General features: G+C 41.6%; 1 protein-coding gene across 1 annotated transcript in view; it reads left to right on the top strand.

Annotated features, from left to right (window-relative positions):
• VPS18 (VPS18 core subunit of CORVET and HOPS complexes) overlaps positions 1-14,967 on the top strand; it is a 17,529-nt gene extending 2,562 nt beyond the window's left edge. The window contains exons 2-5 of the mRNA XM_044436507.1: positions 4,952-5,093; positions 6,647-6,738; positions 7,934-9,804; positions 12,521-14,967. Coding sequence (XP_044292442.1) covers positions 4,952-5,093; positions 6,647-6,738; positions 7,934-9,804; positions 12,521-13,249 — 2,834 coding nt within the window. The 3' untranslated portion in view covers positions 13,250-14,967. The remainder of the gene's footprint in view (positions 1-4,951; positions 5,094-6,646; positions 6,739-7,933; positions 9,805-12,520) is intronic.
• Positions 14,968-16,102: the final 1,135 nt, after the last annotated feature.

The raw sequence follows: 16,102 nt of genomic DNA, 5'->3' as shown, positions 1-16,102 counted from the left end.
GACAAATTTTCTCCACCATTTTCATCATGCAGTCTTTAATAAATTCATAAATAAAACCCTCAGTAAAAGGTTTGCAGTGCTTGGCAATCAGTGTTGCCACCTCGTAGCTCGCCTTTGTGGCATTTTCATTTGACTCACGGGCTCTTGTGAAAAAGCGCTGCTGTGCCGTTAAAGCAGCTTCCAGTACTTTCAATTTTTCGCCACGTTCGTTCCCAGTTAGCTTGTTGTAGTTAGCATGTTTTGTCTGGTAGTGCCTCTTGATATTGAATTCCTTGAAAACAGCCACAGTCTCTTGGCAAATTAGGCAGACACAGTTGTTTCGTATTTCAGTGAAAAAATACTCCAATTTCCATTTGTCCTTGCTGTCAACTTTCCTTTTTTTAGTTACAGTCGCCATTTTAGAAATGGGCACACAAACAAGCCTTGTGTCACAAGGGTCACGCGGCGAGAGTGCTGACTCAGGTCTTCTGCCATCTTCTGGTGAAATATAACCACCAGCCTTGAAAGAGCAGTAGGCAGCAGGGGACAGCTGCGGGAATCGCTGTGCGGTGAAGGGAAAAACGCCGGCCGGCGGGGATGAGTGACAGGCTGAGCCGGTGGGGAGAAGAGGCTGTAGGCTGCTCGAAATTTGAAAACGGGCCACAATTGGCCCCCGGGCCGGACTTTGGACATGCCTGGTTTAATGGGACAGGAGGATGGGAGACAAGATGTACTAAGATTACTCTGTAATTGTTTGGGGACTGAGCAGTATTTAACTTGTGATCTTTCTCCAAGGCAGGTCATGAGCATGTCATGAGCAGAGCCAGCTGGAGCCAGGAGTCAGACTAGATGGCCTGAGAGGCCTCTTCTGACTCGCTCTGTTTCTGTGTTTCTAAGACACTGTTATGTTCATTCACAAAGTCATGTCTGACCCATCACAATCCCATGGACAACATTCCTCCAGGTTCTCCTGTCCCCCACCTTCCCCCGGAGTACACCCAATCCCACACCAGTGACCCCATCCAGCCACCTCAACCTCTGCTGTTCCCTTCTCCTTTTGCCGTCAATTGTTCCCAGCATTAAGCTCTTCTCTAGTGAGTCATTCCTTCTCATTAGGTGGCCAAAGTTTTGGAGCTTTATTTTCAGTATCTGACCTTCTAAAGAACAGTCAGGATTGATTTCCTTTAAGATTGACTGATTAGATTTCTTTGCAGTTCAAGGGACTCGCAAGAGTCTTCTCCAGCACCACAGTTCAAAGGCATCTATTGTTTGGCACTCAATTTTCCTTATGGTCCAACTTTCACAGCTATACATTGCAACTGGGAAAACCATAGCTTTTACTATATGAACTTTTGTTGGCAAGGTAATATCTCTGCTTTTTAGTATTCTTTCTAGATTTGCCATAGCTTTCCTCCCAAGGAGCAAGTGTCTTAATTTCTTGGCTGCAGTCACCGTGTGCGATGATCTTGGAGCCCAAGAAAATGAAATCTGTCATTACCTCCATCTCTTCCCCGTCTATTTGCCAGGAAGTGATGGAACCAGATGTGATGATCTTAGTTTTCTTAATGTTGAGTTTCAAGCCAACTTTTGCACTATTCCTCTTTTACCACATCAAGAGTCTCTTCAGTTCCTTTTCACTTTCTGCCATGAGAGTGGTATCATCTGCATATATGACGTTGTTGATATTCCTCCCAGAAATCTTAATTCTGATTTGTGATTCTAAGACACTACCTGGGTTATTTGGTGACTTAATAACAGCTGATTGTAAACAACCCTGTTTGCTAGCAGAAGTTTCCCATTCCAGAAGATAGTGAGGGATCCTGTGGGCAGAGGAATGGCATAGGATTTTGTTGCAAATAGTGAAATAGAGTAAATTGTATTTATAGTATGAGCTGAAACTCCACATTTTCTGTACTCTGTCAGTTCTTCTGAGTACATGCTGCAAATGAGTATTTTGCTAGGCTTACCCTGTAGCTTGGAAGTTGCTTTGGTGCTGGTACCTTCCTCCCATCCCCTGTTCCAGTGGAGCTGATACTAATTAACTTAAGAAATGACGCACAACCAATTGTCCCTTTCTGTCCACATCACCCTGATGTGGAAAGAGCTTGTTCTCAGATATTGTTTGTTTATTATATTAAAACTATTTTTAGGACTGCCTTTTAGGCCAAGGGGTTTCTTGGTACTCTGTAAATTCCCATGAAACATAGCCTAGAGAAAAGGACAGATGTGGTGGACCCAAATCTCTGGTATTATCTGTTTGTGCATAATACAAATTATTCCTGTATTTCTTAATGAGTTCCATTTGTGTTTTGTATCACAAGGGCATTGCATTATTTTCTAAATCAGTGGTAAACTGTGAGTTTCTTTCTGATCTTGGAAAGAGACATATTTGCCATAGGAAGGGTTTATAAATGCTTGGAACAACATTTTTCCAGACTTTAAAAAACTGTTATTGTTTATTAAATTTGTGTGTCAGTTCCTACTGTAAAAATGCCTTGAAGCAACTGATACATGTAATGTAGCAATCCATTATTAATATAATGGAGAAGGAGAATCAAGATAAACTATAGCACAATAATGCAAAGGAAAATGATTACCACAAAAACATAATATAACACAAGGCAAAAAATCTCCATCTACAAAAAGACAAAACCTACCATGCAAACAGTCTAGAATGAATATCATAAACACAGTCTACAAACAACGGAACTGTAACTGATGTCCAAATACCTGAGAAAATAAATATATCTTACCTGGCACCAAAATGGTGTCAGTGTCATTGCCAGCTGGGCTTCCTTGGGGAGAATGTTCTATAAACACAGGACTGTGACAGAAAAGATACATTCCCATATTACACCCCCAGCCCAGCTCCTCTGGAGTAGGCAAACAGAGAAGGTTTGCCTTTGAAGCTGACCTCAAGGGCCAGGTAGGTTCATATGGGGAGAGGTGGTCCTTGAGATATTGGGGTCTTCAGCTGTTTCTCCATAAAATAAGTACTTTGCATATGACCCAGAAAGAAATTGGCAATCAGCACAAGTGAACCAGAATTGAGCTTAGATGTTCACTTCCTGTCGTCTGGTCAACAGCTTGGCTGCACTGGCGGCTGTATCTGAATTGCCTTCAGGGACACCCCAACATACAGTGCATTGCAGTAATCTAGAGGTTAGCCAGACCATAGACCACAGAAACTAGGCTATTCACAGCCAAACAGAGACCCAGCTGGGCTCCCAGCCAAAGCTGTAAAAAGTACCCTACATCCCGGAGGCCACCTGAACTTCCAGTGAGCTGGAAAACTGCTTGTTCTGCGGTAATTTGACTGCATCTAGGGCTGTTCATCTTTCTACTAAAATAAAACCAGTACTATCCAATATTGGATATTGCATGCATGTGGAGATAAAATTATTTAGATATTTTCATAAATTTCTTGCCAATTTGCAACCCACACATGCTTGGAAAAAGTGGCTACAATCCAGGGATTAAATCTCAGTGAACATTCTCAAGGGTTTTCAGTGAAATTGTTTCCAACTGTTACTAAAGTGCATGTTGCAACTTCCTGCCACTGACACAAGTTTTTCAAATGGGAACTGAATCTAAAAGAGATATGCCTACTGGGTCATTGGAGAAAATATATTAAAGTCATTTGCACTTTGAATTGCCATCTTTAATATATGATAACTGTAGATCGAATGAGAAGATATATTATTATTCTCACTAGAATCAACAAGTAATGCTGCTGCATATTTCCTGTCACACTGAGATTCTTAAGAATGTGATAGGATCTTGTTTGTTACATGTGCCATGTTCTAGTTTTCATATGTGTTGAGGACAGAAAAGTCATAGAAACAGAGCAAGTCAGAAGGGGTCTCCCGGGCCATCTAGTCTGACCCCCGGCTCCAGCCGGCTCCGCTCACGACATGCCCACCATGTGGACGTCCAGCCTATCCTTGAACACTCTCATCGATGGGGCCTCAACGACCTCTCGGGGAAGCCCATTCCACACCCTCGGGGTCCTGACTGTCAGGAAGTGCTTCCTGGCATCTAAATGGAACCTCGGTTCCCTGAGCTTTGCTCTGTAGGAGCACGTCCTGCCTTCCTCTGCAGGGGAGAACAGGTCTCTACCCATCTCCGTGTGACATCGCGTCACATACCTGTATGTCGCCAACAGATCCCCTCTGAGTCTCCTCCAGGCTGAAGAGACCCAGTTCCCTCAGTCTCGCCTCATACGGCATCCCCTGCAAACCGGCCACCAATCTTGTGGTCCTACGCTGCACTGCCTCTAACCTGGCTATATCCTTTCTGTAATGAGGGGACCAAAACTGAGCACAATACTCCAGTTGTGGGTGTACCAGAGTCATATAGAGTGGTAGTAATACCTTGATCTAGAAGCCACACTTCTGGCTATGCAACCAAGGGTGGTGTTCGCCCTCTTGACCACCGCCAGTCCCTCTTGTTCATTGTCTAACTATGAGAGAGACTGGTAACACCAGCAAGCAATTTTATATTAAAAAACCTATTTGTTATTAGGTGCACACTAACAGTGGAGAGTGAGCCCATCTCCAGTAGGAACCTGCTTCATCCTATACTATGAATTTGTACATTTTGCGTTGTGCATTGATTGGTAACAGGAAAACTTCATATGCATGTACCATACGTGATTGCTTTATTATTTCCATGTTCATGGACTATAGGACTATTGATGGCCACTAGTCATGGTACCTTTATATCACTGCTAGAATCTGAAGTATCAGTATCAGTCACTGGGAACACAAGCAGAAGGGTGTTGATGCATTCAGGTCCTGCTTGTAGGTTTCTCTTCAGGGCATTTCGTTAGCCACTTTGCAAAGCGAATGCTGGACCAGATTGCTGGACAAGGCAGACTTTTGGCCTACTCCAGCACAGTTTTTCTCCTTCTTTACTCTTTGATTTCTCATTTCAAACTTGCAGTCTTCTTAATTCTTCTTCTTTTCTTTAGGGTATGTGAATGCTCGGCTGGAAAAGGAAACACCAATTTTTAATAAACAGAGGATTGACTTTACCCCTCCTAACAAGATTAACTGCCTGGTTGTCTCTTCTAACCAGTTGTGTATGAGCCTTGGAAAAGACATACTTTTTAGGTAACTTGTACAGAATCCTTTTATTACTCTGATCTTTTTATGGATAGTTTGGAGCAAGTTCATGTAAGATGAACAGGCACTTAACCATTGCAAAAATACTTTTTCAGTTTCCAACACCTTTTTAAAAGCTTGAGACTCTTGACTCTCAAGTCATATTTCTCAGTTTGCATGGTAATGTGCATTAAAGGGCAAGTGTGTTTGAAACAGAAATACAGGCAAAAAGTCAACACATCAAATGTTTCCTGAAATAAGATGACTGTCTCCAGAATTACTTTAGATGTTAAATCAGGAGCTGTACTCTCAGTTCATAGAGATCCACCACATTCAGTCATGCTATGTTGCAGCACATGTTAATGCAGTGAGATAGATCCTCTTTTCAGCAGGAGAGTCACACACCAGAGCCAAGGCTAAAGAGTTAATTAAGAAAAGTGCCACTTGGGTGAACAACTAAATGAAGGAAAACCTAGGCAGGGGTTTGTACTTGCAGGGAAGGACAGACAGCTCACATGGTCACACAAGAGATAAATTTGCCTCATGGCACCATGCCACAGAAGCAGTGCAACTTGCACTGGAATCCAGGAATCCAGGGCCTTTGCTCCATCTCTGGTATTTTCCACAGTTCTACTAATGGCCTGAGACCCTTGTATGATCTTCTCAGGGATGTCTAATCGGTGGGAATCATGGACTGTCAAGTAAAAGATAGAAAAGTTCTACTTGGAACAGCAGGATGCTTTCATATTTTCTTTTATTTTTGTAAATGGCCTTTGTCTTGGGATGCTCTTATCTCATTGAGGCCAGGCTGGTTCTCTGATCCAGCAGTTTCATCATTTTATTGTTACAAGTTGGTCATTTCTTACGTTCATACAATTTGGCGAAACAGGCTGTGGCAAAAAGCAGGTACAACAGACTCAAAAAAAGCTACACTTCAGCTCACTCATGTCTACAGGAAACCATGGCCCATTTATGTCTCTGACATATTGCAATATAACAATAAAATGCCAGTAAATCCCTTTTTTCACCAATTGATTTTTGGTCCTGATAAACTACACACGCTCTTTCTCATACGTTATGATAAAGTTCAGCTATACTCCTTACTACCCCCTCAAAAGGTTGTCTCTATTTTTATGTGGTTGTCATATTGGAAATTATGCATTTTTAGGATGTGTCCACATTGGAAAGAAAATACATAATTTATATCTGCTATCCAGTAAAAGAGAACCTTATCACAACAGTCTCTATTAAGTAATATTGCAACCCCAGACAATCACTTTTTAAACCTTTATTATTAAATACAGTTGCTTTCTTTTTGATTGTCCCTGTTTGTTTAGTTGTGACTTTAAGACCTTGTGAATTACCAAAAGTATTAATAAAAATGATAAAAAGCAAGGTCTCTTTAGAAAAAGTTATGACTGAAATGAACTAATGATCAAGCAGTAATGTATCTTTCCACCTAATCAGTTTATTTTACTTTTTAACCTCTCCCCCCCCTTCCTTCCTTCCTTCCTTCCTTCCTTCCTTCCTTCCTTCCTTCCTTCCTTCCTTCTCTTATGTAGACTTGACTTGGCCAAGGCAGATGAGCCCAACCAGGTAGAGCTTGGACGAAAGGATGATGCCAAAGTTCACAAGCTTTTCTTGGACCATACAGGTGAGGTGAAAATGAGGGATGTGAAATGCTAATTGACATCTTGAGTAAACGGCACAAACATAGTGTTCTGGTTGTGTTTAGCAGAACCACACTGAGTTCTTACCACTGTAGTAAGATGTATAGCCTTTTCTCACTTAAGGATTTTTTGTTTTTGGCAAAGTGCATATTTGCGTGTAAGAGCAATTTTCATGGCCTCTGTCTGTGAAGATCTGGCCTCCCTGGTTCTTTGACCATTTCTTCTTTCTTGCACCTCTATTTTTGGTTGAGTCATCTTATATAGAGACAAAGAGATTATTTCAGTAAGCTTTTGCTGGTACAAAAGAGGCTTTAATACAGTGATATTCTGATAAATTTTCTCGATTATCTGTCATCTGCTATTTGAAGAGCTAACAAAGGGGCACTGCAATATTAATGCTTCCATCTTTATCAAAACTTTTGATAGGAAGTGATATTGCTTTCACTTCGATAAAACCTGTAATGTAATTTATGAGTGGATATCTAAATAATGGCTTTCAAGGCTGACTGTAACCATTTCATTTTATAACAGTAGGATAGCTACTGAGACCAAAAGAAGCCACTTTCTAAGTAGCATTAAATGTTGATGTACATTATTCTGAATGTATCAATTTAGATGGAAATTCTAAACATTTGTGAAGTTTTTACATGAACTAGCTGGGGCCAAATAGGAGATTAATGATGATGGTGGCGGTGATATTTTTTTCTGACCTCATTCCAGTTGAAGTAAATGGGTAACAGATAAGATATAGTAATTGTCTGTATGACTCTTGAGTTCTTACTGGGTTTGTTGCGGAAAGGGGTGGGATGGATTCCTGGAAGATGAGCCTGCCATGATGGCTGTATGGCACTGCTACGATCTGACAGTATACCTCTGAGTACTGTTGGTTGGGGTGTGACAGTAAGGGAGGGCTATGATTTATGTCCTGCTTGTGGGCTTTCTGAGGGTGCCTAGTTTGCAGCTGTGGGAAATGGGAGGCTAGGCCACTTAGGCCTCTGAGTTGATCCAGCAGGGCTCTTGTTATTAAAACTGCTGTGATTTTGGGGGTCACCAATCTGTAATGTTTTTCAAATCTAAATGCAGAAGCTTTCGAAAGTATCCTCTGTCATCAGAGGCTATTCCTAGGTATTGCTCCTTGCTAGGCTGTCTCTTCATTATTTCATCCCTTTCACTTTACAGGTTCTCACCTGATCATTGCCCTGAATACCAATGAATGCCTCTATTTGAACCGAAATGCTCAGAAGGTGCGGCCCCTGTCCCGCTGGAAAGGGCACTTGATTGAAAGTGTAGGCTGGAACAAATTCTTTGGTTCGGAGATGAACACGGGCCCCATTTTGGTTGGAACATCCCAGGGCCACATATATGAGGCTGAGATTTCTGTGAGTGAAGGCAGTCTGTTTGCCACGAACCCTGATCAGTATTTCCGCCTCATTTACAGCCTGGAGGAAGAGGCAGGGCCTGCCCCAGTCTGCTGTCTTGAAATAGAACGAGGGATTGATGGGAAGTGTTTCATCATTGCCACCACGCACAAGAGGCTTTTTCAGTTTGTTGGCAAGATTCCAGAGGGATCAGAGCAGCAGGCCTTTGGTACAATATTTAGCATGCCTGCCGATCACTTGCCTGGTTTTCGTGAGTTTCCCGCTAGCCTTGGCTACAGTGAAATAGCATTTTACACCCCAAAACTTCGTTCCTCTCCAAGTGCTTTTGCTTGGATGATGGGAAATGGTGTCCTATATGGATCACTGGATTATGGACGTCCTGACTCTATTCTGAGTGATGAACAGGTCTGGGAATATCCCTCTGATGTCAATGCAGTAGCCAATAAGCCTATTTCCATAGTGCTCACACAGTTCCATTTTCTGCTGCTCTTTCCTGAAAGCGTGAAGGCTGTGTGCACTCTGAATGGCCAAGTTGTCTTTCATGATGTGTTCTTGGAAAAGTTTGGCTCCTTGACACGCATGATCAAAGATCCCACATGTGGGCAAATCTGGATTCACACAGAAAAAGTTGTGTTTAGATACAACGTGCAGCGAGAGTCCCGCGATGTATGGAAAATGTACATGAATATCAATAAATTTGATCTGGCTAAAGAGTACTGTAAAGAGCGCCCCGAGTGCCTAGATATTGTGCTGGCAAAAGAGGCAGAGTACTGCTTCCAGAATCGGAAATACCTAGATAGTGCTAAATGCTATGCTTTAACCCAAAATTACTTTGAGGAGATTGCCCTTAAGTTTATTGAAGCCAACCAGGAAGAGGCACTGATGGAGTTTCTGATTAAGAAACTGGCTAGTTTGAAGGATTCTGAAAAAACACAAGCAACACTGCTGACCACCTGGCTAACAGAGCTATACTTAAATCGTCTGGGTGTGCTAGAAGGGGATGCCTCAAAGCGGGACCTCTATGAGAAGACCCGGGACAAGTTCCGCAGCTTCTTGGGCAGTCCTAGAAACAAGGAATGCCTGTTCAACAACCGAGCAACTATTCATGAGCTGTTGGCAAGCCATGGGGACACAGAGCACATGGTGTACTTCGCCGTCATCATGTGTGACTATGAGCGGGTGATAGCCCATTACTGCCAGCATGAAAACTACAATGAAGCCCTGGAAGTCTTGTGTAAAATCAGGGCCCAGGATCTCTTTTACAAGTTTTCTCCAATTTTGATCCATCATATTCCCAAGAAAGTGGTAGATGCTTGGATTGAAATGGGCTCAAACCTGGATGCGAAGATGCTCATTCCTGCCCTTGTCAACTACAGTCAGAGCGGAAGCACCCAACAGATCAATGAAGCCATTCGGTACATGGAGTTCTGTGTGACTGAGCTGAAGGAAACTCAGCAGGCCATTCACAATTACTTGCTGTCGCTCTATGCTTTGAGTCGCCCCGACTCGCTGTTGTCATACCTGGAACAAGCAGGAGCCTATGCAGACAACATCTGCTATGACCTGAAATACGCACTTCGGCTCTGTGCAGAACATGGCCACCACCGAGCATGTGTCCATGTGTACAAAGTTATGGAGATGTATGAGGAAGCCGTGGATCTAGCTTTGCAGGTAAGTGTGCTACTCTAGCAACTATGGTCTCCGTTCATTTCAAGTCCACGATCTTAGACAAACCTCCTCAGCCTGGTACCACCCAGATAGTTTGGGCTACAGCTTCCAGTATTCCTGACCATTGGCCATGCTGACCAGGGCTGATAGGAGCTGAAGTCCAAAAAATTTGCTGGTTATCAAGTAGGGAAGGACTGCTTTAGATACTCTTTAAATGGATGTGGGAAAATGCCATTGATGAAAGACTGAGAATGACCTGGCCAGCTTTCTTGCTATGTTTATTGTCTGGAGAGCAAGGGACTGTAAGTACAGGGACCTCTGATGTAACAGTTTCTCTGCCGCATCAGTTCAGGACTTGTCTGGCCCAACGTTTTTTGAACAGCAGGCAGCATTTCCCCTTGAGAAGCTCACAAGTGCATGGGAGCAGTCACCTTCCCATTATATATCCCGGTGTGTGGCTTTTGGTGATGTCCTGCTTCTTTTTAAGGAGGTTCCATTTAGGTCTCAGGGCAAAAGGCCACTGATTGCTACCTGCCATGGATGTTTAAAGATTAGAGCAGGGCCATCTATTGATTGTTCTGTAATCAAGGTGCTACTACCCAAGAAAAAGGGGAAGTATTTGCATGTCTGGAGAAACTTGGAGGTTTGCGGAAGTGAAAAAAAAACTTTGAGAAAATTAACCCTTGGACCCCAAACACACCATTCCCCCTCCCACCAGATTGTTTATACACAGAAGAAAGGGGAGGGGCAGAAACTGAACCTGGGTGTGTGCTTAGGCCATGAGCTGGATTTAAATGGCAGAATAAGATTGTGTTTGCTAATGAAGGGAGGGGTTGAAGGTGAAAACAGAAAACTGAAGATGAAAAAGGGCGGGGGGAAGAGAAGTTAAGAATAGAGGATGTGGAAAATGAAAAACTGCACGGCAGAGGTGAGATAATGTATTCTTAGGTGGTTGTGGCTTCGTCTCGGTCTGATTGGCTGGAAGCCTGAGGAGCAGCACCCCATACGGCAACATTGTGTGCAGGCACTTGTTGTCTTTTCTAAAGGCTAGCTAGTTAGTAGCCTTGGAGCATTTGATGCAGGGCGGATAAAATCAATGATTAAAAAAAAAAAAAATTAAAAAATAAATTGGAGTTTTAAATTGAAATTGGAGGTTTTTTGGTTTAATTTTTTTAATAAAATGCTTTTTGAGGGAAAATCTATCTAAATACAGTTTCTTATTTAACATACTTTATAGTGCAAATAAGGATTAGTTTTTAATTATGTAGCATGGGGCTATATGTATTCATGCAATGTTTAAAATTTTTGGTAAATGAATTCGATTAATCCATTCACAATGCTATGCTCTTCCAAAGGGTTCTGTAAGATTTTTGGGCAGTTTTTCTATCTAGAAGATATTATCACTGATGCTTGGTTTTACAGTGTGTCTGCAGAGATCACATGACTCTTCTTCATAGCAAAAATGTTCTAAAATAAACATGCAGAGTTGAGAAAAAGACCTTAATCCCATTCTTTGCAAATCTATGTGCACAGAATCAACCCCTTACCTCCTAAGTGCCAAGTTTCAAAAAATTCAATGAATAGAAGATTACTGGGAGTGGAATAGATCTGCACAAGAAGCTAAGGGTGAGGAGGGGGACAAGCAATAAAATGAAATAGAAAATTTTTTGAGCAGAACTCTTTGGATTTTTTGTGTAGTGAGATTTATCATATTATTATTTCCCTGGAGGAGAAAGCCTATGAAAGAGACCTATTTTAGGAATATTTTAATGACTTTTCTTTACTGAGTAGTGATTTAAATTGTCTTTTAAATTGATTTAAATCAAATCCACCCTGATTTTATGGCAGTATTTTATATAATTTATTCTAGTGCCCTGTAAAGTATGGTTCCATTTTTCTGTTTTCAACCTGCTGCTGTTAATGCTTCTTTCGATGACTAAAACTATGAAAGCTGGAATGTTATCTCCCAGGTGTTTACCCAGCCTGTGTGAGTGTCATGAGGCCAGCAGAGTGTGCAATGTCTGGAGACAAATCATAGTGTAACCTTGCTGTCTAGCCTTTTGTGGTCCCAAGCTCTACTACAAGCATTGGGTTGGGTGCTGCAAAGGAAGCACAGCTGCTTTTGAATGTTTTGTAGCATGTAAACTTCTTCAGCTGAGTTGAATAATGACCCAGAGAATGTAAAATGCATAATAGAATTGCTCTTTGCATGCCATCCACACCACTGCCTGCTGATGAAGCACAGGGTACAAATGGCTCTTGAAGCATTAATGTCTTCCCAGCTAAGGAATTAGTACCCTCTTGTCCTCAGTAGTAGTGTTGGTTTGCCTTGGCTTTATGCTCCCTCTCTTCTTCAAGGAGAGTGACCAACTTATGCATTTGTAATCCCCCCATCTTCCTATCCCATGCTTTGGTATGAGTTAAAAGGTGAACGTATGACCCATGAGGGAATGCAACTCCTCTTGAGTCTGTTCAGTCTTGTTACATCTTTGGTCAGATGACCTTGCAAAATGATCCCTGGCTGCTAAAAGTAGCATCCAATCGCAGCTGAAGGAGGCTATGGAAAACATCTTGTTCTTGTACCCTTTTTTGGTGTGTGTATGGTTCCTCCTAGCAGTACCTCCCTTTCCCCACCAGTATATTATGTGGCAGGTGTGTGGGGGGAATGGTAACTATTTACTTTTGCTCCCGCCTTGCTCCTCCCCTCTCCCTGCCCCAGGTGGATGTAGATATGGCAAAGTCCTGTGCAGACCTCCCTGAAGAGGATGAGGAACTGAGGAAGAAGCTCTGGCTGAAAATTGCTCGGCATGTGGTCCAGGAAGAAAAGGATGTCAAGAAGGCCATGGCCTGCCTTTCTAGCTGCAACCTGCTGAAGATCGAAGATGTTCTTCCCTTCTTTCCAGACTTTGTCACTATCGATCACTTCAAGGAAGCCATCTGCAACTCTCTGGAGGCCTACAATAAACACATAGAGGAACTGAAGACAGAGATGGAGGAAGCAACACAGAGTGCCAAAAGGATCAGGGAGGACATTCAGGAGCTGAGAAACAAATACGGCTCTGTGGAGCCCCAGGAAAAATGTGCTGCATGTGACTTTCCACTCCTAAACCGTCCCTTTTATCTCTTTCTCTGTGGCCACACGTTCCACTATGATTGCCTTCTCCAGGCAGTTTATCCAAAGTTGCCTGCCTATAAACAGGCTAAACTCGAGGACCTTCAGAAGAAGCTTTCATCCACAAGCCAACCTTCGAAATCCCACCATCGCACAAAAGACGCAGACACTACTAGCCAAGGAAAGGGCCAGCCAAGTCGGGAACAGATGAAAGCTGACATTGATGATATTGTGGCAGCTGAATGTGTATATTGTGGAGAGTTAATGATCCGATCAATTGACAAGCCATTCATTGATCCACAGAGATATGAGGAAGAGATGCAGAGCTGGTTGTAAGAGTTAACATATTTCTGCCTGTGCAAGAGTATGAAATTGCCTGTAAAACATAAGGCTTGGCAGCCAACCTCTGGACATCTTAACTTAAGGATTCTGTGGAGGTTTGAAAAAGTATTACATGAATCTTGGCATCTGTAAGTTAAGTGCTGCAGAGTGGTGTGTCAGTGATAGTCATTGTCTTTTTGGCTGCCAGCAAAGCACTCCGCAAAGCACTGTCAGCTGCTGGGTTTCTTTAGATAATATTCTTCATGTAATACTGAATCATCCTTTGTCTTGTTGAGACTAAATATGAATGGCTTTTGTTACCCTGTCTGGGCTATTCCCATATTTCTGTAACGAATGAGGCAGTTCTAGAGATGCCCATTTTCATAAACGTGTATTATTTTCAAATGTGGAGCTTCTCCTTTTGTTGTTCTTGGTAATAAGAAAGGCTGTTCTCTGCACTGGAAACATAACAGGGAGAAAATGTGCATGAAGTCCTGTTCCGTTGGATTAATTGTGGTATGGAAGTTTCAGAGTCTGAATTCTCAGGCAAAGCAATTTCATGTAAAAGCCACATTTTTAGCTTTGGTTTGTGTGATTTCATTGTATTTACTGCCTTCATTTCCTGAAAGCTTATTCTGAGTAGCTAACAGACTGTTAAAAGTTTCCTGGAGTATTCCTTCAATTTGTTCCAAGTAAATAGAATCACTCAATGGAACTACGGTTGATAACATTTGTACAGATTTCATATGATGTCAGTGCTAATTTTGAATCTTATATTTGAATATTCCTGTCCCCTCGGTAGAGCAGTATTTTGTTGCTAGTATCTTACAAGAGTATCCCTCGTCATGATCACTGGCACATTTCTGTGGCTTATGATCTTAAAACAGCTAACTAGAAGCTCTTGTTCCATCAATCGTAGACCCCGTAGTTAGGTTAGGAACCATACTTGATTCAGTTTTTGTAATCCTTAAATGACTATGGAAAAATTACGTGATTGGAAAGCTTTGGGATGTGGGTTCAGAGTTGAAAGTTGTTTTGAATTTCTATAAAAGATACAATTGTCTTTTTTGTTTTGGCAAAGAGACTTTAGGTAACAAGGAATGCCAGCTAAGAAACTTAATGAGTCAGGGGTTACTTTATAGCAAGAACCACATTTTCTATTGTCTGAATAGAAATTCTGAATTGCCCATTAATAATGAGATGGAATATATCTGTACCAGAATGTTTCTATGAAGAAGTTCTTTCTGGGGTATACCTCAATGTTAATTCAAATTTAGGGTTTTTTTTAATGCACATTAAAAAATCCCTGCAATGACTGAGTGACTTCCGCATTTTGGTTGACCTGCTTCTTGTGTATTTGTAGTATTCAACAACTGACCACCTACTAATTTTAATTAAACATAGTTTGTATATTGTTTATTGCTTAGAGGCTGGTATTCATACGCTACCTAAAAACAGGAATCATGCATGGCAAAAACCATGCTAGTTTATGTGTTCTCTAGAACAGAGTATTATATTAGTGTTCATTGTCTTTATTAAAGATTAAATTCCTGTAATAACTCTTCCACACCACTCACAGATCCAAATTGTACTTGTGAGTAGGACTCAGATACTTAGTATTCATGGAACAGGTGATCTCAATATGATGGTAATGGGCAGCTTTTTAACCAAATTTAATAATAAATAATATGTCAGATAGCTTGATTAAAAATTAGCATTTGTGCTCATGTCAAGGATCGTGGAGTTATTATTTCTCTTTCACTCTGCAACTGTGGCTAGCTGACAGTTATTCTCCACCCCTCAGTAGTTACCCTCTTAGAGAACTCCATTACGGGAACAAGAATCTTGATTTTCATCAGACGTTCAAATCTAGTTGAGTCAAGGGCTCAGATCTTCACTTCAGGAGGCTACAAGCCCACCTGATGCTCCCTGAGCTGCTTATCAGTAGCCAACCAGAGGCCACACTGCCTGCTTCAGTGTCTTGTTTTCTGTTAACACAGCAGTGGAGAACTTGAAGGGTTCGACATTGGATTACAACTTCCATCATCCCATTCCAGCATGGCCAGTGGTCAGGATGGATTGCAGCTATATTGCAAGAACATCTGGAAGGGCATTTGCCACCACTGTCTTAAGGGAAAAGATTGTGTAACTAAAATTTTACTTAAGTCAGGCTATTTACAGTAAATTCATCTGTGGTGCTTTACTTCAAGGACTGAATTCAGTTTCAACACATTCCATTGGAGGTTGAGACTGAAAGCAAAAGAGTTGGGGGCTAAAGGCAAAGGGACTGAGACAGAATACCAAAAATATCAGTATATTTTTGCTTAAAACTCTCACTGCCAGTAACTGGGAAAACTCCAAATGATGAACTGTAGAAGGAAAGATAGTGAGACTAAAGGAAGGGCATCTGGTTATTTTGGGAATTTCAGAGGGCAGGTTTTGGCCCATGGACCTGAGGTTCAGCAACCTGATCTCTGACTTACATGTGCCCACTGCTGAGCCAAACTGAAGGGTTCATGGGTGAAGCTGGATTGTTCTTTGTTTCTTTGATGGTCTTCTCCATCAAATTTCTCTAAGGGTGCTTTGCTTAATATTAAGAACAAGCTGGACTAATCACAGATGACTGAGAAATCAAACAGATGACCTTGGATAATTATCATCATCATCATCATCATCATCATCAGAACATTTCTATGCCGCCCCTTGCCGAAGCCTCGGGGCGGCTTACAACACAATAAAATACAATAAAATACAAAAATAACAATATCAAATTAAAATTAACAATATAAAATAAATAAATAATATAAAAGATATAAAAGAAGTTATACAAGAAGCCGTCCTGGCCAGATAAATAAGTAAATATTGTTA

The sequence above is a fragment of the Varanus komodoensis genome, unplaced genomic scaffold (assembly GCF_004798865.1).
Source record: "Varanus komodoensis strain SLA01 unplaced genomic scaffold, ASM479886v1 scaffold3, whole genome shotgun sequence".
Lineage (NCBI taxonomy): Eukaryota > Metazoa > Chordata > Lepidosauria > Squamata > Varanidae > Varanus > Varanus komodoensis.
This window is presented reverse-complemented; position numbering and strand designations above follow the sequence as displayed.